At 40.9% G+C, this 25,498-nt stretch overlaps 2 protein-coding genes across 4 annotated transcripts; one reads left to right on the forward strand and one right to left on the reverse strand.

Moving 5' to 3' along the window:
* Nucleotides 1-661: 661 nt before the first annotated feature.
* Nucleotides 662-15,234, forward strand: LOC135237317 (CD63 antigen-like). Of its 2 annotated transcripts, none has more exons than XM_064304362.1 (8): nucleotides 662-819; nucleotides 4,417-4,502; nucleotides 10,460-10,648; nucleotides 12,034-12,108; nucleotides 12,226-12,324; nucleotides 13,495-13,638; nucleotides 14,080-14,163; nucleotides 14,355-15,234. In XM_064304362.1, exons 2-8 carry the CDS (start codon nucleotides 4,437-4,439, stop codon nucleotides 14,418-14,420), a joined length of 723 nt encoding a protein of 240 aa, XP_064160432.1. In that variant the 5' UTR covers nucleotides 662-819; nucleotides 4,417-4,436; the 3' UTR covers nucleotides 14,421-15,234. The 2 variants fall into 2 exon arrangements, with proteins under 2 accessions (XP_064160432.1, XP_064160431.1); XM_064304361.1 differs by lacking the exon at nucleotides 662-819 and adding an exon at nucleotides 3,328-3,452.
* Nucleotides 15,235-15,380: 146 nt separating this feature from the next.
* zgc:113184 (uncharacterized protein LOC553745 homolog) lies at nucleotides 15,381-23,133 on the reverse strand. Of its 2 annotated transcripts, none has more exons than XM_064304364.1 (4): nucleotides 22,882-23,133; nucleotides 17,714-17,835; nucleotides 16,698-17,116; nucleotides 15,381-16,439 (listed from the first exon to the last, which is right to left on the reverse strand). In XM_064304364.1, the coding sequence occupies exons 2-4, from the start codon at nucleotides 17,823-17,825 to the stop codon at nucleotides 16,263-16,265; spliced, it is 708 nt and encodes a 235-aa protein (XP_064160434.1). In that variant the 5' UTR covers nucleotides 17,826-17,835; nucleotides 22,882-23,133; the 3' UTR covers nucleotides 15,381-16,262. The 2 variants fall into 2 exon arrangements, with proteins under 2 accessions (XP_064160434.1, XP_064160433.1); XM_064304363.1 differs by having other exon boundaries at nucleotides 16,698-17,119; nucleotides 22,882-23,131.
* Nucleotides 23,134-25,498: the final 2,365 nt, after the last annotated feature.

Consider the following 25,498-nt stretch of genomic DNA (forward strand, 5'->3'; position numbering starts at 1 on the left):
CCCAGTTAGGGAACCCCTGGGTGTATGTAAGTATGCTGGTTTTATTATGAGGTGCTTGTGTTAACAAAAACCAACATACACAGGGGCACCCCAGAGTAGGGATAGGGAACCACAATGTGATTATCCTGGGCCAGCACTGCAGCCCAATAAAGGTTTTGGGTGTAAAAACTACAAAATTTAACTGGAATTTCAATTTAACTGCACCCTGCTTACATTTATTCAAATTGGTTGGCTGAATACTAAACTGTGATTGGTGCACATGTGAATGGCAGCTTTTCCAAGTGAATCGTGTTTGCGAATGGAAATATTACCACAGTGCCTTGCAAGGTTACCAGACCACGTTCTGCAGACAGAAAATCAGTGACATGTTAGATGTCCTTCATGTAAAAACAGTTATTAAAATCCAAGGCCAGTGCTTCAGATTTGATTTGCTCGTTTGTACATACATCAATCAATATAATTATAACTCAATCGGTTTTACACACGTATATTTGGGATATTAGTTACTACTCTGATTCTTATGCTGAAATGTTACTGCAGCCAAACTAATTAAAATCCACTTCAAATACAACCAGCCAAGGGTGAAAATACAGGCTAAAATGCTGTCTGTTCCAAGTATAATATGCGTTCCAAGTAAACTAAGTTGCCAAAATATTTGGATGCTGAGAAAATGGTGGGAGGGACTTACTGCACAAATGACGCAGTTAAGGGAGTTTTAATCATACAGCGCATTTCACAGAGGTGTTACATCAAGGACGTGATATCAACTTTATCCGCAATTCCTACGGACCATCTGTATAGGCAAATCTGACAATAAAGGTAAGTAGTTTCAATAGTCTTTATACGAATATTACAAACGGCACGATAGTTCACTAAAACGTAATTAAACCAGGCCACCTAACCAAGAAGGCTAACCGTTTTTTACGTGTGACGCAAGTTAAGTAAGTTGCTTGGTACGAGCGCGCACCAGACATTTGATGTTTATCAAAGTTTAAAACTTTTATATATTCGGGTTGGTGTTTTACAGTAATATACATCAATCGTTTTCTAGTTCGGTTGATCACGCACGTCCTTAAAATCAAGGCGACTGATAAACCAAACCTTGTTCAAACAGGTTTTTACATGCTAGTCATTGTAAGAAAACAAGGACGCGAATGGGTGTTGTGTTTCCCTTTTTCGCGTTGGTAAAGTTTTTGTGTAATGTTCAGTGGCATATGCTTTTGAATGCTCGCTTACTAGCTAATTAAACACGACAAAGCATATATTGGGTACATATATGTGTATGGTTCCCGTTCAGATCTCTTTCAAGTTTCAATTAACGGAGTGGTTAACCACATGACACCATGAATGGGGACTTTATCACGTCAACGTCCTCCCCCCACCCCCCGCGCCGGCCGAGTTCGAGACATTCGAGGGGAAGTTTTTTATTCTGTTAAAAAAAAAAAATGTTTTCATCTCGTGATGCTACTTGTAATCACGTGGTCCAAGGTCCAACAAGTTCGTCAGCGTTCCACGGTTTTAACATCGTATCAACCATACTGGTACCTTAGTGCATGGGGGCCTATTATTATTATTATTATTTCCGTACCGCGGCCTAATGTAGCATTGTACAATCATGTTAAAGTCCAACATTGTGGAATAGCCACATTTTAAAATAGTTGCATTCAAACTACAGCATTAAACCCTAAACCCACAGTCTACCACTTAATACGTCTGATTGATAACCTGTATTTTTGACAAATTATTAAAATGACCACATTAGGGTAGTTGCATTTGTGGAAATGAAAATGTTTTCTTCTATTTTAGATTTCATTATATTTCACATAGCCTACAAATTTTATTCTATATTTTATTCCTGAGTAGTCGAAGGCTCCATAGATGTGTTGCTTATAAATACTATGCATAACTATTATCATTGGTGTTACCTTTGCTTTATTTTGTTCTGATCAGTTAGGAAATTTATTAGGTTCTCAGGTCATAAAGAACAAGAATGAAATATTTGTTCTGCACTTTGGAACAAAGTGATTGTGCGGCGGTATGGTTTCTGTTCACTGCTCTAACTGTGTAGTCTCCCTGAGCTTTGTCCTTCAGCCTGTGCGTGTGTGTGTGCATATATGTATGTGCATGCGTACGTGTGTGTGCGTGCATTGTGTTGGGTGTGTACTTACACGCGTTCGTGCCTACATATGCGTGTATGTGCACTGAAACTGGTATCAGCACAGGTATCAAAGCCATAACAAACTACAGCACTGACCACTCAGCCGTTACAGCTGTGGCGCTGATCACATGGTCTAGTCCAAGATTAAATGAATTAACAAAAGCATTTTAGTAATGAAAATAAATGCAAATACAGTACATTTTTTGCACTGCCGACATTGTCAGAACACCAGCATATACTTGACAAACGTCAGTGTTTTGCAACCAGTGAAGGCCCTTGGTACTGGTCCTGCTTCAGTTTGATCTTTTGTCTTCTAATAACATACACTGATCAGCCATAACATTAAAACCACCTGCGTTTTTCTGCTTTTTTCTGTAGATACTACAAGCATTGTTTTTCCTGATTAGTTGGGAAAATTAATTACGAGAAACAATGCTTGTAGTATCTACTGCATATCTGGCAGCAGCACGGTGGTTTGAAGCTCAATTGATACCTTTGACCCTTGATGACCTAAAGCCATTTAGCCAACAAATGTGTTCCATACAGTATAAGCATTATTTACAGCTGAATCTAGTCCCACCCCCCAATTCCCATAGAAATCCATTCAAATGCAAAGAGTTTTTGTATTGCTTGTAGGACCACCTGACAATACGATTTCCAGACTCTGATGATGATGATAGGTCACAGACATCAGGAAGTCATGGCATGCAAAGGATATGCAACCAAATACAAACCATGACTCTTTTATTTTCCATTATGTTAACTTGTCTAAAACACTGAAATGGGGGACTACATGGTGAAACCAAAATGTATAAGAATACCCTTTAATAAAAGCTGTGAGTCTGCGCTTTGACCACGTGTGAATTGTTTGATTACAAACGGAGAAAATAACATATTAAATGAGAAAAAAGCAGAAAAATGCAGGTGGTTTTAATGTTGTGGCTGATCGGTGTATATGACAGATGACAGAATAGCTGGGAGGTGGTGATATTTAACCAACCCATCTTTGGCTGTAGAGTATATCTATTCATCATCCTATATGTTTGTGAAATCTCTGACTTCAAAATGTAAATCATTCAAGATAGTCAGAATCTGATTTGCACTTTGGTCCATTGTAATCACATGCAAGCAATCTGCTGCATCATTGTGCTGAGAAAAGAGCAGGCTCGGCCATTTAAGAGCTGTAGCAGTTGGGAGTCCAGTTTCTGCATTGTAAGCAATGCTGCAATTGCCTGTCCACCACTTGCACTACTAAACACCGTGTTGGGATCATCTTTCCAGACGACGGCAGAGTGTAAGTGCCCAGTGCTATTGATTTAATGTTCCGGTGTATTTATAAAATGAAGACAGGAAGCAGTGAAAACATTTGGTTCAGTCGTGGTGGCAGTTTTGACAGTAAAACTGGGTTTACTCCTGTGTGAAAAAAAATATCATACGGAAGTATACCTGAAGTATACTATTTTATACATGAGAATACTTGAAGTATAATTAAAGTTTATATCAAGTATGCTTAGTACACTGTTTTTACACGTGGGCAGTGTCTGCCTCCTGTCTTTTACCACAGTGTTATGTTCCACTAGCACGTTGACTTCAACCGCAAGCCAAGTAGCTAACATATCACTGGCTACAATCTTTAAACTCTAAGACTGACATATGCAGGAGTAGCAGTCTAGAATTAGAAGTTGTAATTTAGTAGAGATGTCGGGGTTTTATGTGCATCTCCTGACTTTATTTGATTTACTGTGCACCGAGCTCCACTTTGCCAAGTCTATCATTTGTCATTTGCAAGGAGGCTTAGAAGTGGCATATATCTTGTTCATGTTTGAATTCATGAGAAAAAATGACTGAACTGAAATTAATTTCAAATGTGTGAATATTAATACAATCCTCCTGTTATGTCGGTATAGGCTATAATATGTATGTTTGTGAAGGATAGGATGATAGCAACTTACACGGTGTGTCTCAGGCTTTGAGTAAATTAACCGCTCATCACACACCAGTATTGTAAAAGAAGTTAAACTTAAAATTTGTTCTGACGGGTGGGGGTGAGCTTAGAATTTTTTTAGCTTGTCTCAGGCCAGAATATGTGTCTCTAAAATGTGCTATAAACCAATTAAAGTCCATAACTTTTGCTCAAGTTGGAGTATTCCCATAAGTAGCCATTTTACAGCATGAGGTTGTGGGTTTTATCTACTGTACACTTTTATGAACATGTGAAGTCTAACTTCAAAATGTTCCTCTCTTTTACCATTACCCAGGGGCTCAACCAGGAACCATAATGGCAGTTGAAGGAGGGGCTAAGTGCATTAAATACCTACTGTTCTTTTTCAACTTCCTCTTCTGGGTAAGTCAGTCATGTATTTCAAAGCCATTTCAAAGAACCAACCCCCCCCCCCCCCCCAAACACATGCACACACACACACACACATACATACAGTATGCAAACACACACACGCATGCACGCACACACTCTCTCTCTCTCCTGAGGAGCTCGTTGTGATTGTTTGTTCAGCGATAGAAATCCTGCCTGAAACAATGGGGGGCAAAACCCTTAGGATATTTGTCCTACATCTGACATTGTGAGTTGAAAGGGGTATCAGAAGAGTAATATACTGGGGCAAACTGCACCAGCTACACTAGCAGGGCAGGAGGACACATTAAAATCTTATTCCATTCCATTCCAAGCACCAAAATGGTGGACTGTGTGCTCCTCGTGTGTGCGTGTGTCATGTTGTATGGGTGGTCAGACCTGGTGTTTGTCAGACACTGACACTCAATACTATATTGGTTTACGACACCACCCATGTCCGTGGTTACACATTTCACTTCCTCTGTGTTCTGCTTCCATAGAAGCACAGTGTGTGTAAGGGTCAGCAGGGCTGTAATCACCTACCTCCAGAAGTGAATTGTGGAAGTGCAGAAAGGAACTGTGAAATACCACTACTGGAGAAAAACAAAGGATTGCAGTCTGCTATTAAAGTGACAGAGCGAATTCTTACTGAACAGAATAGTTATACACACGTACACAGTTCATTGACCACTTATAAATGGGCGCTGGGAATCGCAGTTCCGTTTAGAAGCTAGACTAGCATTGATAACGGTGTTGAAACGTATCCTGACAGTGAAATATAGCCATTGCCCATGAATGCCAGATCCTCTCACTTGGACTATTGACAGGTCTGCATCTGAACCAGCTATCTGGTGCGATTGATGTAGTCTAGTGTGATGAAAGTGACTCGTGGCAGTGATGAGCCTGTACACATGGTCTGGAGTACTCCGGCTCGAACACTCCACGCCAGAGTCTGAGCTGTGCGGAAGGCATGTGCAGCAACTTCTGTGGTTTGGACTCAGGAAACCATAACTAAAGGGCGTTGGTAAAAAAAAAACTAAAAAAATGAAAAAAAAAGAACTGCATGTAAATGCATTCAGGCTAAAGTAATCCATCGCCTATTTTTGACTGTGAACAAGCACATTCCTCAGTCACTGGGCTTGTGGTGTTCGGCTTGTGAAGTACATTTCTTGACCGTGTGGCTGATTAAACGTAACTCGGTCTGAGTTTGGACCTGTGTGTCATTGGCCTTCAAACAAACCTGAAACCAAAGTAAGAGCTTTTAGGAAGTTCCCCATTCCTGGCTTTGTAGGAGTGAGGGGAGGAGCTTCATTCTCAAAGGCATGTTTGGAATGTTTTTCAGGGTAGAGGGTTGGTTGGGAGGGGATGTACAGGTACATTAGGGTTGGCATGGATTCACAAGGTGGGGGAAAAATAATTGTTTCTGGACCTTTTCTGTCATGTACTCCTTTCTAATAAAAACTCATTGTTTATGAACTCGTTAGACGGTTTTGTAAAACTATCTAATTCTGAATTTGTAGTTCGACTGCTGAGGAACTAGAATACAGTTCTTTGGCAAAAGTTATGAGAATCTTCTGAGTCATCACTGTGCTCTACTATAAACAACCAACGGACCAATTTATAACACAGAACAAGCTAAACACTTTGCATTATTATAACCTGATTACTCAAAACACTTTGCATTGTTATACAATAAGGAATCAAAAAACTTTAGGTCATTATAACCTGTAAAAAAAACCTAAACATTTTTCACCATTGTAACCTGAGGATTCAAATCACTTTACACTATTACGACCCAAAAAAGACAACACTTTACACTTTTGAAATACTGAAGAACAAAAACCATTTCAACTGTTACACTACCAAAAATCCAAAACACACTGTGCCAGGTTTTGCTACTTGTTTCAAGACATGGTTTATCACAGTTTACATGCCGTCACGTTCATTATGTTGTACCACAAGACATGACACATTTAATGAGCTGTACTGTATTGCACCAGGCTCACAGGACAATCCCTTAAATGTGTAATTTAAGGACGCTGAGCGATCACCCTTTGGCTGGGTGGCATCAGTGTTCCACCTCAACAGAGGTTATTGGTTAGCTCCTGTAATAGGAAGTAACAAAATTTTATGTATAAAGCACATTTGAAACAATTGTTGAACTGATGTACTGCACAGAATACATTAATACAAAATAAATGTGCATTACATGAGCACACACAGTACAAAAAAGGAAAATCTTAACATAAAAATGTTTAAGCACTTGGAAATGCTAGGGCAGAGAGGTGTGTTTCAAGTCTTGATTTAAAAACAGAGATGGAAAGGGCAGATCTGATGTTGAGTGGTAGGCTGTTCCACAGTATTGAAGCTAGGACTGCAAAAGCATGGGTGCCCTCGAGCTTTGGCCGGGACCGTGGAACAGCCAGAAGCAACTGGGTGGGCAGCTCAGTGCCCTAGGAGTGGCATAAGGGCAGAGTGGGTCAATGATAAAAAGGGAGCCTTTTAAAATAAAAGCAAAACCTGAAAATTAATTCTAAAATTTTCTGGAAGCCAGTGCAAAGATGCTAAGATGGGAATGATGTGGACCCACTTCTTAGTGCCAGTAAGTAATCTAGCAGCAGCATTTTTGCACTAGCTGTAAGTGTGACAAGATTGATACCAGCATAGAGAGAGTTATAATAATCTAGCTGAGAAGAGATGAAAGCATGGATGACTCTCTAAATTGTGGAAGGAGAAACAATTTGACCTTGGTGATTGCTCTAAGCTGGATGAGATCTGCCTATCAAATCGGAGATCCAAATGAAAGATCCAAATGAAAGATAACCCCTAAATTTCTAGCATGTGATTTAACTAATGAATTACCGAAATATTGACGGAGGCTGTTAAAGTATTTAGGTGGGCCAAATAAAAGCATTTTGGATTTGGAGTCATTTAGTTGTCGGCTCTTAACCTCCATCAGACAGTCATTTAGGCTCTGCAGGGAGCACAGATCATTGGTAGATTTAGGCATCATCCACATAGCAATGAAAAGAAATATTGTACTTACAGATGATATGTCCCAGAGGGAGTATACTGTATATATAGAAAAGAGAATAGACCCTAAGATGGACCCTTGAGGGACTCCACAGGATGGAGGCAGTAGAACAGAAATGATTACTGATGTTCACTGAAAAACTACTATGCCTGAGGTAGGAAGTAACCCAATTTAATGCTGTACCCTGAAAGCCAATCGTATACTCAAGAAGTTTGATGAGTGTTTTGTGGTCAACAGTGTCGAAGGCCTCACTTCGATCTAATAGGATTAAAATGGCAGAATTACCAGCATCGATGGCAAGTAGCAGGTCATTTGTCACTTTCTGGAGGGCAGACTCTGTGTAATGAAGGGGTCTGAAACCAGACTAGAACATTCTGAGAATGTCATAATTGTTCAAGAAAGACAGAAATTTGGAAAGGATTCATTTTTCCAGGATTTTGGAAAGGAAAGACAGCTTAGAGAAGGGATGAAAGTTACTAAGTGTTAAGATGGTGTGGAACAACTGTGTGGGGTACTACCAGTGGCTAAATAGGTGTTAATAATAGAGAGAATGCTGGTACCAACCACATGAAATGACTCTTTACCATGACGAGAAGGGATGACGTCAAGTGGAGAGGCTATAAGATTCATGTGCGATAGAAGATTCGATAAGGAGGAGAGAAAAACTGGTTCAAACTTGTTCAAGACTGTGGAGCTTGCCACATATGAAGAGTCAGAAAGTGAGGAAGTGATGTTAGATCTAATGTTCTAAACTTTATTTACAAAACAATTCAGAAAATCTTAACATGATTCAGTGGAGACATCAACACCATGGCAGAAAGGGTATATAATTGATTGTGCTGAAGAGAACTAGGTTTATGGAAGTTTTTGGAAATTATGTCTGAAATATTTGCTCTTGCTTTCTTCTTGAAAAGTGGCCAGACTATCTTTAAAAATGTTCAGTTGATCTTCATTCCATTTCCGCTTTGCTTTCCTGCATTCTTGCCTTAGGGCCCAGGTGGTTTCACTAAGCGTAGCCGGGTTTTGTGTTTGAGCCATTTCACTTTAATAGGGGCAATGGGGCCTTTAAAGGAGTACCATGGCGATTTTCACACTTTCTCGGTTTTATGTGCTATTTGCACAAGAGGCATTGAAGAAACACAATGAGCAAAGTATTAAATATGTCCGTTCTGTATTTTTTGAGAAATATGCATTTTAAATCCATCGTCCTATTTTCAACCGGTTGAGAAAGTTGTCATTTTGCTACGTCATGAATACAGTAACCACTCCCATTTCCACGCCCCGTAAAGAAATCTGACAGGACACACCGTCCTGCTGTTCAGACAATGCAAATATTTGACTAACGTTAGGTTCACTTAAATTAGAGTGCCTTTAGATTATTTCTGGTTATATTCATTTAGCTAGCTAGCTAACGTTAGCTAGCTAGGAGGTTTGCTTTCATAAGGCAATGTTATCGATAACGTTAGCTTGCTAGTTTGCTTTTATAAGGACGTTATAGTTGTGCTTTTATCTTAACTTGGCTAGCTAGATAGCAAAATTATAATTGGATATAAGTCAACGTCCTTACCTTAGCTATCTATTGATACTTGATATACTACTAAGCTAGCTAGCTTGTGAAAATTCAGTCTCCCAAAGAGAGCGTATCATGGGGGTAGCTATGGTAACGGGGCACGGTCTGTCAATCATAGCTAACTGACAGTTCTCATTACCACGCCCAGACGGTTCGGGTGAATTTTTATAGTGGGAAATTAAGGCTTAGAAAAATACGATTTAAAGTACATTGAAATGACTGAAGAATAAAAAAAATATGCACATTCGTTTTGTTGTTGCCTAAAGACAACTGGGAAGTGTCACGTTCAACCACCATGGTACTCCTTTAAGTAGGCATCTGAGGACTGGGCAGTAGTTGGGGAGTTTATATACCAAGAGTAGTGGGCTGGGGTACTAGGGGATACTACGGTTATGACAAGGCAGCATCATATTGAAAGCTATCTGGCTGTGGTCAGAAAAGCAGGCTTCAATTCAGGCTTCAATTTCAGTTTAATGGGGCCTTAATGGGAAAGTGGAGTAAAGAGAGAAGTAGCCTATGCCAACCCGAGAAATCAAGTTTTAGTATTACTAGTTCTGCTTACCAGGTGGTGTAAATGTAGACTAATAGTACATGACTTCAGCAGGATCAATTTACTCAGTTAGCTCACTGCAAAAGGCACAAACGCACTTTATGTTCCCGATCCAGGATGACAAATCTGTTTGCCAGTTGAATGTCTTGGGTTGGAGGGGGGTGAAAGGAGTGCCTCCCATCACCTTTTACAACATCCAGCATACAGTCCAAGGTGCCAGCTGTTGCAGAGTGGAGCTGACTGGGATTTTTGGCTTGACGTCTAGCTGGAACAGGGGGTTCCCTAGCCAGGGTCGGGGCAGTGTCTCTGCACAGGGCAGTGGTGGCTGGTGCAAGGCCAAGGGACACAAACGATTCGATGAGCTTGTCTTGCTGTATCTGATGTAATAAGGAAATTCTGTCTTCCAACTCTTTTCTGATTTCATTTGAGTATCGATAGCATTTCTGGTGTGATTTTAGTGCCAGTTTATTAACAAGTATTTTCCTTGGGGTGGTTTACTTGTACTACACACACACGCACACACTTGTGTGCATACACACACACACACAAAGGGTAAGAATGCATTTGCATGGATGGGCAATTCAGTGGCTAGCATATGTAGCAATACATTTATGTTGCCTGCTTATGGTATGACATTTCCCCCTACTTGTAATATGGCTCTAAACGTACTCATGCTTGCCTGCATGAGAGATTTATCTATAACTGCTTTTGTGATTTTTAAAAAAACATAATATAGTTTTAATAAATGATTGTTTATGCCATTAATGTCCCCTCTCTCCCTCCCTCTCACTGCACAGATATGTGGCCTGGCCCTGATTATACTGGGCGTCCTAGCTCAGCTGGCCTTGAATAACACCCTTGCGATTGAGAAGGAATCCATCTCAGCCGTACCCCTGGTCGTCATCGTGGTGGGCGCGATCGTCTTCTTCATCGCCTTCTTCGGGTGCTGTGGGGCCTTTAGGGAGAGCCACTGGATGATCACCACGGTAACAGCGCATTCACGCATGCATGCTCCATTACCAGTCTTTTCAAATTGTCTTGTGATGAGGGCTTTTTTTAAAACCGCAACTGTTATATACTGATTTCTATGGACTTTTCCCTCATGTCTCTTCCTTTTTTCATAAGTTTCTTTAGGATTTAGGTCTTCACACCCTGAAAGTCCAGGGATACAATTAACCATTAAGTTAATTTCTCTTTGTATGTAAGCAGTGTTGAGCTTGAATGTGCCAGTTTGATAGGTTTAAATATGGATAGTTTGATTTAGTTAATACTGCCTGGTAATTATATGCAACTTTGTGCGTATAAATTGTAATTCTCACGACATGTGGCGCACCCTAGTTTTTAATTAGAGGAATAAAAGACAGTAGTTTTTTGTTTTTAAACTCTTCAACTGTGATCACTTTCTGGGGACATTGCAGTATGTAGTTGAGTTCGCCAGCTAACCACAACATTTGGCAGCCTTATTGGTTCCTCACTGTGTGACAGCAGATACGCACATTGTTTTTTTTTAAACCCCGTAACTGGACAGCTTCCGTTTCTTTGTTTGTTGCGGTCTGTTTGCCATTTATCATTGATTTCGTCACATTAATGTTTAATTGAATGTTCCCATTTTCAGTTTTATATCTTGTTGTCTTTTTGGCTGGACCACAGCAGCGGGGCCAGCCCTACAAACGCGAATGTCTGTGACTGACTGAGTGAGGAAGTTACACCATTGGTCGGCCAAGTTATGAAGTTACACTATTGGTCGGCCGGATCACGTGTTTTAGGTCCAGCCATATACTAGGTTTCCTGGTCTTGTTTTGTCCTTCTCCTCTCTCCCAATTTGGAATGCCCTTGCACTTATATCCACACTCATTTCTGGATCCTCTGCTCTCCATTTGGTACAGTGCAGACATTCGTGCTCGCCTCTGAAGCAATGCCGAGCATGCCTTATTATCACGCAGCACCTTGCAAGAACTGTGGGGCTCATCCACGCTCCAGAATAAGAACCATCCAGCAGGCCCCATTTCCATCTTCTTGGGTGTATTTTTAACGTATTAAAAATTGCACATGGCAGCTTTTAGCTGCTGGCTAATTTTATTATCTCCAGTGTGATCACCTTTGCCCCTTCATAAACGATCATAAAAGTAACTCTGACTTGTTGTGTTGTTCATATCAGATGATTATGGTTGACTAAAATAAAACTGACATAAAAGAAAACTGACATGAGAACATATCTGGAGTACATTCCATATAAGGTGAGGTTACAAAGTGTAGTTTCAATTTTCTTATAGGTACCAGGCACTTTCTTACCAATACACCACCCCAGCTGGTTCTGTCTGGCTTTCAGCGTTTTAATATTGCTTATTGTTCTCTCTTCTTCTATGTCCAGTTCTCTGTCCTCCTCAGTTTCATTGTCCTCATTCAGATCGGCGCTGCCATCGCTGGTTATATCTATCGGGGCAAAGTAAGTTCTGAATATTACTGAATATCTTCTTGTAATATCTACATAATATGTAATATGCATACCATTTTGTGGCAAGATATGAATATATAGTTTTCTTTTCCTTCTCTTTCCTTACAGCTAAATGAAATTGTGGATTCCGATCTCAAAGATATGGTTAGCAAGTACACCAACAGTTCTGCAGAATTCAAGAAAGCTGTGGACGAAATGCAGAAGGACGTAAGCATGAAATATGGAACCGGTCTGGGTCGTTATACTCCTTTCCAACTGTAGAGCTTGAGCCTGACTGGCTCGTTATACTCCTTTCCAAATCTACAACTGGAACCAGACCAGTGTTACTGCACAGTCTGCTCCAGTTTCGTTGCCATTCACCAAAGACTTAACGTGTAATGAACTTAATTGTGTACTTTGAAACATGGGTACGCAGGCGAAAAACTATCTTTATTGGTACATTGGCTAACTTGCTAGCTAACAGTTGTGAATTACACTTGATAACTAATGTTTGCTAGCTAGCTAGCTAGCTACATAGTTACCAGTGGTGATTTACATAGCTAACATTAGTTATAGCTACCCAAATATATCGACTATAAAGGTAGCTAAAAAGGCTACCTAGCTGGCAGTTGTTAGATAGCTAATGTTTGCTGTAGCTAATCTTTGTTAGCTAGGTGGATACACTTACAAACCTTGTGAAGCAATTAGGACAGGATAATAGCCTGGGAAATATCTAGGTAGGTTGAGCCAACTAACTAACTAACTAGCTACGTAGCCTACCTACCAGGTGTGATTTACATGGCTAATGTTAGCTACAGATACCAAAATATAGTTAGCTTTTGAGATTGGAAAGCCAAGTTAAATTTGATTCCATTCAAATAACATAAATTTGGATTTATCTAATGTTGACGCTACAGATTTCTTTGAGTGCACTGTGAACATTGGGTTGCACCTAGTTGCATATGTAGCAGTAGCTAATAACTTCTTTAGCCAACAGGCTAGTAACCAATAAGTTTCCAATAAGAGGTAGATATACTGTAGCCACTGTACCACTATAGAGCTGGAACCAGACTGGCTGTTTATGAACAGCAAGTATCTTACATGACAATTACTGTATTTCCTGATGGTTTCTTGAAGTGGCTAACAGAAAATCCAAGCCTTGTTCCAGCTGTATGGTGACTATGGAAGTAGTTAATCTGTTGAACTGTCATTATTTTGACAACTTTTTTGTATTAACTGTTTCTCTTAAGTGGCTTGTTGTACATCATGTGTGTCTAATGTCTTATCTAACATTTACCTCTGCTTAAACAGTTTTGCTTTTTAGAAATGTACCATTTACTCTGACATTGCGCCTGGCTCTCTGGTGTCAACTTTGGCTTCTCTGTCTTCTCTCTGCAGCTGAAGTGCTGCGGGGTGAATTCTTCTGCTGATTGGACGAGCTTCAGGCCAGATGGAAAGTCTGTTCCCGACTCGTGCTGTATCAAACAGACCCTGGACTGTGGAAAAGAAGCCATGCAGGATGCTGACAAAGTGTACCAAAAGGCAGGGCTCACTCACTCTGCAACATTTATAAGCATACATGATTACACTGGAGCTTATGACTGAGGCAGAGACTTTGTGATTGAGGCCTGGGTGAAAGCCATAGCAGTGACTGCGGCTGACTGAGTGTGAAAGCCATAGCAGTGACTGAGGCTGACTGAGAAAGCCGTAGCAGTGACTGAGGCTGACTTTAGCTGTGCATGTACGTCACAGCAGTGACTGAGGATGACTGAGTGTGTAATCCATAGCAGTGCCTGAGGCTGACTTTAGCTGTGCATGTACGTCACAGCAGTGACTGAGGATGACTGAGTGTGTAATCCATAGCACTGACTGAGGATGACTGAGTGTGTAATCCATAGCAGTGACTGTGGCTGACTTTAGCTGTGCATGAAAGTCACAGCAGTGACTGAGGCTGACTTGCTCACTTTTGTGTTTGTGTCCCAGGGATGCCTCTCTCTTGTCAAAGACTCCCTGAGGAAGAATGTGCAGCTGGTCATAGTAGCCGCTGTAGTGATTGCTTTCTTGCAGGTACGTGTATGCTTTCTTCCAGGTCACCTACCTGTTAAAGTTAACTTCTCAATTAAAGACACCGTTACAACGTGCTGTAGCATTTAGCCTTTTGCTATTTGTCTACCCTTTTTACGACACATTTACAGAACAGCGCCTTTTGCTTCGTACAGGACTGCGTACAATGTCCTGACATCACTTCCTTGTTTCAGGTGCTGGGGATCGTGTTTGCCTGCATTCTTATGAAGAGCATTCGCAGTGGCTATCAGGTCATGTGATTGGGGCGAAGCACCCAGCGACTGAGAATGCACATCAGAACATTTATTTAGATTTAACTGTTTTTAAAGGATAGTGATTTTTCATTTTTTTCATTTTCCCTTTGTTGTACCATAAAATATAAAAATTTAAGAACAAATAGTTTGTATTTGGAAAGCAGAGGAGTAATGTGTCCGACATAGCTCAGGAGGTAAGAGCGGTTGTCTGGCAATCGAAGGGTTGCCGGTTCGATCCCCGTTCGATCCCCGCCCTGGGCGTGTCGAAGTGTCCTTGAGCAAGACACCTAACCCCTAACTGCTCTGGTGAATGAGAAGCATCAACTGTAAAGCACCATTTTACCATTTACCTATAGGCTGAAATCCTCTGTATCTCAAGCACACGTAGACTGCTATCCTCTTCAGACTAGTCCGCTTCTCTTATGCTAAATTGAGCATTATGTTATTCTTAGTTGGTTTTTTTTTGTTGCCAGTTGTCTGTCAAGCTCATCAGGTGTCTGGTACCGTCTGAATAACTGTGTTGCATTAAATGTTACAGTCTAAAATAATCAAGTGCAGTTGTGAGAGAACAGATCTGTTCACATTGCCGTCCTTACAGACACCCCCTTCTATGCACATTATCCCCATTCTTAAGCATTATGTATAAATAAATCAAACGATGAAATATGAGTTTGATTCAACCTAATCAGAACTGTAATTTGGTTACCAGTGGCTGCACTTCTTTCCACAAAACTTGTTCCCTGATGGTTCTTAAGACATTTTATGAATAATCAAAGGATGGATGGTGTCTCTTTTTTAAATACAGTATTTTATCACAGAATTCTTCTCTCTGTTATTCTCAATATGGAATGGATGTTTGTATCACTAGATCCTTTTTGTGACGTCCGACACAGGCACTCCCCTCCAGACTCATATGCCTTCATATACACAGGTGGGCAAATACACAGTACAAATAGATCACGGCTATTATCAAACTGGAAGAAATGTATTTAATTTCTTATTATATATTTTTATGTCATAATAAAGATATTGGTAGATTGAAAAATACAATATGTTAAAAAACCATTTACCGCAATACACATTACATTACAGGCATTTGGCAGACGCTCTTATTCAGAGCGACGTACAACAAAGTGTATAACCATAACCAGGAACAAGTGTGTTGAAAACCCTAGAGGGAAGTACAGTACCAAGTGCAGGGAACGACTGCGTAGTTTAACTTGGACCCTGTAGGTTAATCTGATTAACACAAACAAAAGCAGCAACAAAACAGTCTATGCAAATAATACAAGCAATAATTGAGTAGGCACGAGTGCAATAACTAAGTCAACTAAGATAAACAGCTTACCTAGCTACAACCCTAAGCTAACATAGTCAATTAGGGACTACAGGGGGGTAGGGAGGGATGGGGAGAGATGCAGCCTGAAGAGGTAGGCTTCAGTCATTGCTTGAAGTTGGTCAGGGTCTCAGCTGTTCTGACCTCCACGGGAAGGTCATTCCACCATCGTGGAGCCAGAACAGACAGAAGACGTGACCGGGAAGCGCAAGTGCGAAGAGGGGGAGGTGCCAGGCGTCCTGAGGTAGCGGAACGGAGGGGTCTGGCTGGCATGTAGGGTTTGAAGATCTTGTGGAGGTATGCTGGGGCTGATCCCTTGACTGCCTGGTATGCTAGGACCAATGTTTTGAATTTGAATACACACACATGTTCATTATGTGATATGTACAGAAAAGAAATCTTCATGAGTTATAACACTTGGCCTGAGACTTGTGTCTGGGGTTCCATTTGGAGAGGGGGGGTTCGGTCTGGAGAGGGGAGGTTCCTCGCTGTGGTCCTGCGGAGGCACCTTGTCAGATGATGTGCGCGGTCAGGTGGCGCAGGAAATCGCCCCGTGTAGTGGTGTTCCCCGGAAAGACGGCGTGGCAGAACTCGCACACCTGGGAATGCAGCGCCACCTCTGACATCATCAGCCCCCCACCCTGACTCAACATCTCACTGTCCAGGAAAGAGCTGAACATCCACAGCGGCTGAGTGGGGAGAGCCAATCCAGCAGGCGCGGTGGGAGGGGCACATAGGGGAGTGGAGGTGGGAGGCGGGCATAGATGATAAGGGAGGTCCAAAAAATTTGGGATTGTGAATGACGGCGGGAAAAAAGAGGGAAGGAAAGAAAAATTTACAACGGTCCAAATAATAAGAAACAGAAAACAAGTAGAAGACCTGGGAACTTTAAGACATTCTCACAAATCCACAGTAGTTATTTAGACGTTCAAAATCATGCACATTACCTTTCTTCTTTGCGTTGTCCCATCGCCAGCATCAAAACCGTTTATGCCTCCCACTGCTTTGTAGAACAACTCCCTCAATTGCTGTTCTGGCTGCAGTGCGTCCCCTGGGCCATCGGGGGGTGCCGGCTCTCTGTTCAAACCTGGAGAAACCGAGGGGCCCATGGTGGCCGCTCTGTGGGTCTCTGTTCCTCTGCACTCCTCTGCAGACCCGAGCTGCAACCTGTCCATTCCCCCAGCGATGACATCAGCTGCACGGCCGTCTCCTGCAGCAGCAGTGCTGGCTCTCGTCTGACCAGCAGAGGGCAGTAATCTTGCCATGGCCTGAGCCCAGTCTTCAGTGGTGGAGCCCCGTTTGTCCTCCGTACACAGGATGGGGACAGCACCAGGTCCCCTGGGGTCTGCATTAGGAGCAGCGGCCGCTGCTGGAGATAGATAAGAACTTAAAATGTGTACTGTATTGATGTTCAGGACAGCCACAGGAACAAATGCGTTTTTATATCATTTAATCATTTCATTTAGCTGCTTGCATAATGATTCCTGTCTGACAGACATAACATGCTCCTGACACCACCTAATTAATTTTTTTTATCCAAAAATGTAACAACATAAACTAAAATATATAATAGCCAATATATGGAGTGTAAACAATATGACCTGTGTAAACTATTACACAAGGCAAGACATCCTGCATTGCAATCCAACACCCCTCCCACTTCTTAGCATGGCAAGTACATTTGAATGTGCCTCAAAGAACATGCAATAAATAACCAAGTGTAACCACAGGTCAGATCAGACACAAGGAACTGGCGTCCTGTGATGCGAGCCGTCCAAAATCATTTTCAGATATTTTTTATTTGTATATTTTAACTGCAGGCGCAAATAATATACATTATATGTGGTTATAGGGTCACACAAACTTGCTGAAATCTAGAGAACACACATGTTAATTAGCAATGATGATGATGATGATTCATCCCCCCCCTTGGATGGAGCGGTTGCGTAAAGCAGGAAATGACCTTTCTGCTGCGCCAGCGCCTGGGTGAGGTGGCGGAGTAGGGCGGCCTGCTTCAGACACAGCGATCGCAGCCTCAGGAACTCCCGGTACAGCTCCTCGTATGCCTCCTCCATCAGGCCCAGGCTGCAAAAACACGGACACAGCCTTCATACGAATCGCTCATTTTCACAGCCCCTAGAGTCAAGATCGACAACCAAAGCAACACAAATACTATCCTCCACACAATGCTTTACTGTAAATCCTGCCCCCTTAAAGAGAAGCAACACAAGGTTTGTTATGCTGATTCCTAGGGGGAATATCTCATTTAGTTTGTTTCAAAAATGCTCATTTTTTAAAATCTGCTTTAAAACATGGTGTGGTCTTTTATACACACACCGGTGCAATGCACAATGGGATTGCTTATCTGACTGTTATTGGTACCCAGGGGTGTAGTTTTCATCGTCCTTTATTTGCATTTTATTGTTTCAGCTGAATGCCTTCATTTTTTTTATTTAAAGTAAGCACTTCTGAAACAGGAACCAAACAAGAGACATCCTTAATTTATCATTCTCTGCATTTTCATTTGTACTTCATGTTTTTTCCCATGCAGATGTTTCCATTAATGCCATTGTTTCTTTTGCCATTTTCAGCAAATAGTTATTTCAAGAAGACCACTGATGAAAACACTGGGATGATAGCAAATTTGCTATTGATAATTCAGTGTGAAAAGTTTTTGTATATTGAGTGCATTTTTGTGCTAAATGAATCTTGCCAGACATTCAGAGCAGTTTTCATGACTGCACAAGAAGTTACAGAGAAACTACTGTTTTCCCCTGCAACTCCACAACCAGTGAAACAGGAAGTGATGTAAAAGAAGGAAGTAGGGAAATGTGGGTGCTAGAGGCCTTTCAAACTTCCATTTCAAACAAAATGGCTACATATAAATAATGTTCATGGTTTCTGTAACTTGGAAACAAAAGGCCATAATTTACAATTTATGGTGCCTAATCTCATCATTTGGATTGTTTCAATACATTTACATTTTAAATATAAGGGGTGAGAACACATACCCATCATGTATGCATATAATTATAAATAGCAAAGCAGGAGAAAAGGCGTTATCTTTGCAAACAGTTATGTGCATCAGTCAAAAGCCCTGGTGTGAACAGCTGTAACAAGTAGAAACACACAGAGGAGGGTACATGTATTCTGTACCTCTTCTCAAACATTGTATAAAAGAGCACTTCCTCTTTGACATCCAATTACAGCCTCTAACATACAAACAAATATGAATGCATCACTCAGCAAATAACTGCTTTAAAAACTCTGAAAAGCTGAATGAAATGCATCCTTAACCATCTCCATTTCTTATCACCCTCGGAGGCACCTGCAACTGTGCTAGTTAACCAGGAGACTGGTGGGGGAACGTAAGCTTTGAGAAAGGTGGTGGTTGAAAAGCGAGAGGGAGTGTACAGCAAGCACGTCTGTAGACATCTTGCTCCTCCAGGGTCTGCTCCCATACTGCCATCCTCCCCCACGATCCCAGACATAGGTCTAAATCAATACAGTATTCTGACAGTTTGGCAATATCAGGACCGGAATCTTGGATGATGCCATTTTGTAAAGCGTTTTCCTTGTGATAAGAAGAGTGGGGGCAGAGAGGTCCCTCTACAGTAAGGTGCTGTGTTTCTGAGCCAGTGCTCCAACTCTCGTTATGTCAGTTTGGTCCTTGTGATGTAATCCAAGTAAGGATCCTTCTTTATGCATCTTCTTTATGTCATCTTTTATTAGGTGGGCTGAAGTGTGTTTGGTATTATTGTTTGTAGCATCTGAACGCTCTCCTAGCCATCAGCATGGCTCCCACATTTAATGCAGTAAAATCTTACCACAGTCAGCAAACACAAAATATAAACCAACCTCACAGTTCCCTCTTTCACCTCCACAATAGTCTCAGCGCACCTGTATTTGAGGACAGCTAACTGCACTACTTTCATAGTCATTCAGCTGAAAAGCATTCAGCTGTGAAACTGGCTGGGATGACCACAATGAATGGTATTGTCTTCCGGGTGGGGGTGGGGGTGGGGGTGGTCATGTTTCTTAAAGAAACAGGCAAGCATTGTGGCTGATATCAGAATTCTAAGTAAGAGTGTCATCCACACACACACTTTCTTAATTTGAAAAATAAATTAATTAATATAGCTTTATCATAGAAAAAATAAATACTAAATGTTAGGCTTTAGGCTTAAACATTAAGCAAAAAGAAATATGCACTATTGTCAATTACTACACCGTTAGGCATCTTCCTGGAGGTTCCATACAAGCAAAACAAGAACGTTCACTTTGTGAACAGGGTGACATAGCTCAGGAGGTAAGACCGATTGTCTGGCAGTTGGAGGGTTGCCGGTTCAAACCCTGCCCTGGGCGTGTCGAAGTGTCCTTGAGCAAGACACCTAACCCCTAACTGCTCTGGTGAATGAGAGGCATCAATTGTAAAGCGCTTTGGATAAAAGCGCTTTATAAATGCAGTCCATTTACCATTTGTGAGGTTTCAGGAACTGAACAGGAGTAACTATGTTTCCTGGTAGTACTGAATACCTACTCTGATGGAGCGTTTACAGTGGAAATGCACGTAGTGAGCTCCATAATGTTTGGGACAAAGACATTTTTTTTCTTGATTTGGCACTGTACTCCACAGTGTTAGATTTGTAATCAATGGATTCAAATGTGGTGATGTTCAGCTTTTATTAAAAGGTTTTTTTTTTTTATAGTGTGGTTTCACCATATAGAAATTACAGCATTTTCATACACAGTCCCCCCATTTCTGGGCACTATGATGTTTGGGATGAGTGGCTCTACAGGTGTTTCTGATTAGTCAATTGTGTTCAATTGCTTCCTTATAACAGCTTTTGGTATTTAGTCTTCATTCGATGCTTCTGATTGCCTTTGGAGTCTGTTATTTGCATTTGTCAACATGAGGACCAGAGTTGCGCTAATGAAAGTCAAGGAAGCTGAGAAATAAGAAAAAAAACTGTCTAAGACATAGGCCAAACCTTATGCCTACCAAAATCAAACTGTTTGGAACACAAGAAGGAGAGCAATAGTGAGCTCAGTAATTGCATAGGGCCCAGTAGGGTAATGAAGACCTCTACAGGTGATGACCAAAGAATTCTCACCATAATAAAGAAAAACTCCCAAACTGTCCATGAACATCCTTCATTTACATAACTTGAATATGTCCTAAACATGACAGTGCGCAGAAATGGAGGGCTTTGTATGAAAAGTTCTTAAATTTATATATGCAGAAACCAAAGTGTATAAAAATACTCCTTAAAAAGCTGAGAAACTTGCCTTCCCTAACCACATGTCAATTGCTTGATTACAAATAAAAAATTTTGGAGTAAAGAGCCAAATGTATGCCAAAATATAGAGCCAAAAATATGTCTTTGTCCCAAACATTATGGAGCTCACTCTATATTCCTTAATAAAGGAGAGCGAGGGTTGTCAGTCACCCCGCAATATCGAAACAAGTTGACTTACTAATGTGAGTGTTTTGATTAGCTATTGTAGGAAAACAGGTAAATCTGTGGTCTGCTCTCATAAAATCGACAATAGTTGTCCTTGTATCCGTGAAGAAATGATTAACAGAAACTGTTTTCAGTTTCAAAACTGTTAGCGCACGTTAAAAACTGTCGCTCTTTCCCCACTCTCCCGGCACACCTTACTGGACTGGCGCTGGCCAGTCCGCTTAGTTCAACGTGTAGCTCAAGAAGTAGGAGAAGATGCATAAACCGAAACAGACGTCATCACAGTTGTTCCCATTGTCTGTATAAAAATAGGGTTGTTCCTCATTCTACAATATAACACATGCACCTGATTTTAACAGGCAACATTCAAGTAAAAAATAAAAATAAAGCAATGACAGAAATAATGTGGATTTGCATAATCATCGGTATGGCGGTTATTGGTGATTGTGACAGCACATGCCAGTTTTTAATCTTAATAATTGTACCTATCATTACTGAACTGTGGACGGTCACATGCACATTTCTCCTCGTGCGTGCACCCTGGGACAAACAGAAACCTTGCTGAACTACCGGAGCAATTTGGACAGGAAATCACGGGGAGTCATTAATAGTCAGGATGCATGCTAGATATCAGTAGTAAACTATTATAAGGGCTTGTCTACTGGGTTTGACTGCTGGCTAAGAAGTTTCATCTGTCTTTTATCTGATTAATGACAATGTTGTTTTATGCACAATCTGGTACCATGTTGAACAAATGACAAAATGTTTTAATTACTGTACAAATCAAGACACTGTACTCAAAAGTTTAGTTTTAAAATCACACTTTGCACAAGAAACTGCCTGAAAAATATAATGTACTCATTGCTGCAATTTAAAATGTGGGGCATGCTGTGTAGAGAAGTGGGGGAGATCTTGCACTTGACACAACAAAATGTGGAAAAGATTCCAATATTTACAATGTACTCAAAAAATTTAAAACAGCTGCAAAAAGCAACATGTACTGACATACATTTTAAATATTTATATTAATAATTTATGAGGTGGCCTTATCTGGAACACCTAGGACTTGTATATACCAGGTATCCGTGCAGCCAGGACAGCACACATATTCCAAAACACTTCTTCATTTCCACTTTTAAAAGGTTATAAACCAAGTCAAAAGACTTCAGATGCGAAATTACACTTCCATTTTACTTGAGTTTGTCCAGAAAAAAGTGACATTTATCAAACAAAAAAAAAAGTCCCAACTTCCATTTGGGTGTGCCTACTGGATGTGCTACAGCAGTGCACCTTACTTCCACTACTGCGAACTCAGCAAGGAGATAAATGTATTACGAATCATTTCACAATACATTGGAAAAGTAACCTATTGCATGTATGCTGACACTCCATATCTTTATTCATGACAACACAACAAAGTTATAGTCACAATAACAATGCTAAGTTATTATACATCGAATAAAACGTGATACGGAGACATTTTATTTTAGAAGCCTATTTCAACTTGCAGCTCAGGATATAAGAGCAATAATGTGGTGACACGATGTTACCTGATAACTGAACTTTGTGCGACTTATGTGTGCAAAGAAACAAAGGACAAATCATTTACGCGCAATTAAGTACAGCTGATCCATAAAAACTCAATCGAGTTCAACAGTGTACTTACGAGGCGCAAAACAGTGAGCTCGGGGTAGCGATCCGCGCGTTGAATTCTCTTTTTGGAGGTTTAAATGTTCCAGTTCCTCAGATGTATATATCTACTTGTTAATTCTTTCATTTTCTGTCAAAAATAATCATGATTGTACGGTTAAATTTTGACGGCGTTTAATGAGAGCGGGTGACATTAACTTTCTTCCATTATCGGATGAACAAAAAATCTGAGAAACAGGAACTTCCAGTTTTGTTCGCGTATCCCATCACAACCGGGTCACAATGAGAATGTAGGCACGTAGGAAAACAGGCAAGACCAGTGAGACAATGGTTTCACTTTGAAACCAGTGTACCTCCAGAGAGAATTCTGCTTTCTTGTTTTCTTTTAAATGTAGCTGACCTGTTTCAGGAATTCTGTATAGTATTAATTGTGTCTTAAATTAAAAAAATTAAAAAAAGGATTAAACAGAAAGATTACATTGTCAATTATTGCATTTCTACCGCACGTGGGCTATACGTGTACGCCAGAGGAGTTTTGCAAGATAATGATAACCATTTCCAGATTTGATGTTGCATTTGCCTTATGATCAGATTGATTATGATTTTAATCAAAATTCGAAAACACATGGTAGTTAACGACACGGGTCATTTCAGATGCGCACTAGGATTCTAGTTTCCTTCTGGTCAGGGTATTGAGCAACAACACCACAAAAGACGAGAGATGTCGAATATAAATTTACGGTTGGTAAATGTATTTCATATAGCCTAAATATAGCGTCACGTTTTGTAATGTATGTGCCCTGGCAGTTCATTTTTAAATGACTTTTCAATAGCCGACTTTAAATATCTTGTAACCTAGCTCTGTTCCCCAGTCTTCGGGGGTGTCAAACTCAGTTACGGAACGCAGGTCTCCATGAACCGGAGATATGGCCATTGGTGAAAACGATGAGCTCCAGGTGGGGGCCTCTCATCAAAAATATGTTTAGGGAGGGATTCTAGAATTTTCCGTAAACAGGATTCATATCTAATTATTAAGGATTGTTTAATCTTGTCGAACATCCACGATTCGTGGTTACTGTCAAATCAAATTAAATCAATTTTATTCATATAGCACTTTTTACATTTACAGAAAACTGTCCCGAAGACTCAGAAAAGGGCCAAGAAACAGAGCAAAAGCCACACATGAACGCCCAAATAGTGTGAGAGCTCGGGGCTGGGCTGCAGGTATATGTGATGCTCACCTGACAGGAAGTCAAAGGGCAAAGAGAAAGAAGAATGTGGCAAAATAGGAGTGCAGGGCAACTGAAAGCAGTATGCAATTGACAGTGTTACACTACACAGCCTTGGTACAGGCTGACTGTGGCCACATATAATCGTGATGAGATATGTATTAATGGCTACCCCCACCCCACCGAGAGCTGGACCCCACCGGAACTGACCAATGACCTTCGACTGGCCTGCCCCACCCCATTAAGAGCAGGTTTAAATGGGATTAAAACCCCTAACAATGGCGCAACCACAAACACAGCTTAGAGAAATCGAATATATTTAATGAAATTAATATGCCATCAATATATTGCAACACATCCTAACATATTTGCAAATATACAAGTTATGACCACTTGAAGATACTGTGTATATTACACTTGCTGCTGTGAAAAATATCATCCATATGTTTACAATATATTGCAATATACGTCCATTCCATAAAGGACCATCTTTCACACTGGAATTTCCAAGCACCTTATACTGTTCCCTCTCTCATCACCTAGGTTTGCAATAAAAAATTTAATTAATGAATAATTATAAATGGGCTACAAAAGGCATAGCTAACATCCAAGGAAGGGAGGTTTGTGTCAAAGAGAGAAAGAAGGGAAGTTTGTGTCTTCTAAGAGAGAATGCAACAACTTCGCATTAGCCAGTACCCCTGTTAGTTCTTGTCTGTGTCCACCGAGCATCGTTCCTCCGTGGAATCTGGGAAGATCGCAGAGCGCTGGAAATGAACTGAATTCAGTAGTGAAGTGATGAGGACATGGCATTAATGCAGCTCACCCCAGCACCTAATGCGTGCAGAACCAATTAATGTGCAACAGTTTGATTTGCACTTCCACAGAAATATTCATATGACCTCATACCACCTCACCTCACCAACAGTCTATGACTTGATGTCTCAAACTGCTCAAGTGATGTTTTTTGGGGGGCAAAAAACACAGCCATTTTCATGAGATATTAACTGTCGTGAATACTGTAGTTCAGAAGTGGGCAAGCAGGGCTGCATCTGGTACGGGATTTCATGCCAACTTCTAGACTTTATTATTTAATTAGCCCAGACATTTACACCATCTAATATTTGAGCTATGTTTCTTGATGAGCGCGTGAATGACAGAGGGCGGCTCTTGCGTCACTGTTATGAAATGTTTGTGATCTAATCTACGAGTGAATCAGTGCTGGTGTACGCAGCCACGTAACGTACATACATGTTACAGAGAACACAAACTTAACATACACTTTTAGCCAGGTTAATTGATGAAAGCAAAAGCGTGCATACACACCAGCCCTCCAGGACCGCAAATGCCCACCCCGACTGTAGTTCCAAATTAGCAGGTTAAAGCGGCCTACTTATTTAAGACCCA

This window comes from Anguilla rostrata, chromosome 13, assembly GCF_018555375.3.
Source record: "Anguilla rostrata isolate EN2019 chromosome 13, ASM1855537v3, whole genome shotgun sequence".
NCBI lineage: Eukaryota > Metazoa > Chordata > Actinopteri > Anguilliformes > Anguillidae > Anguilla > Anguilla rostrata.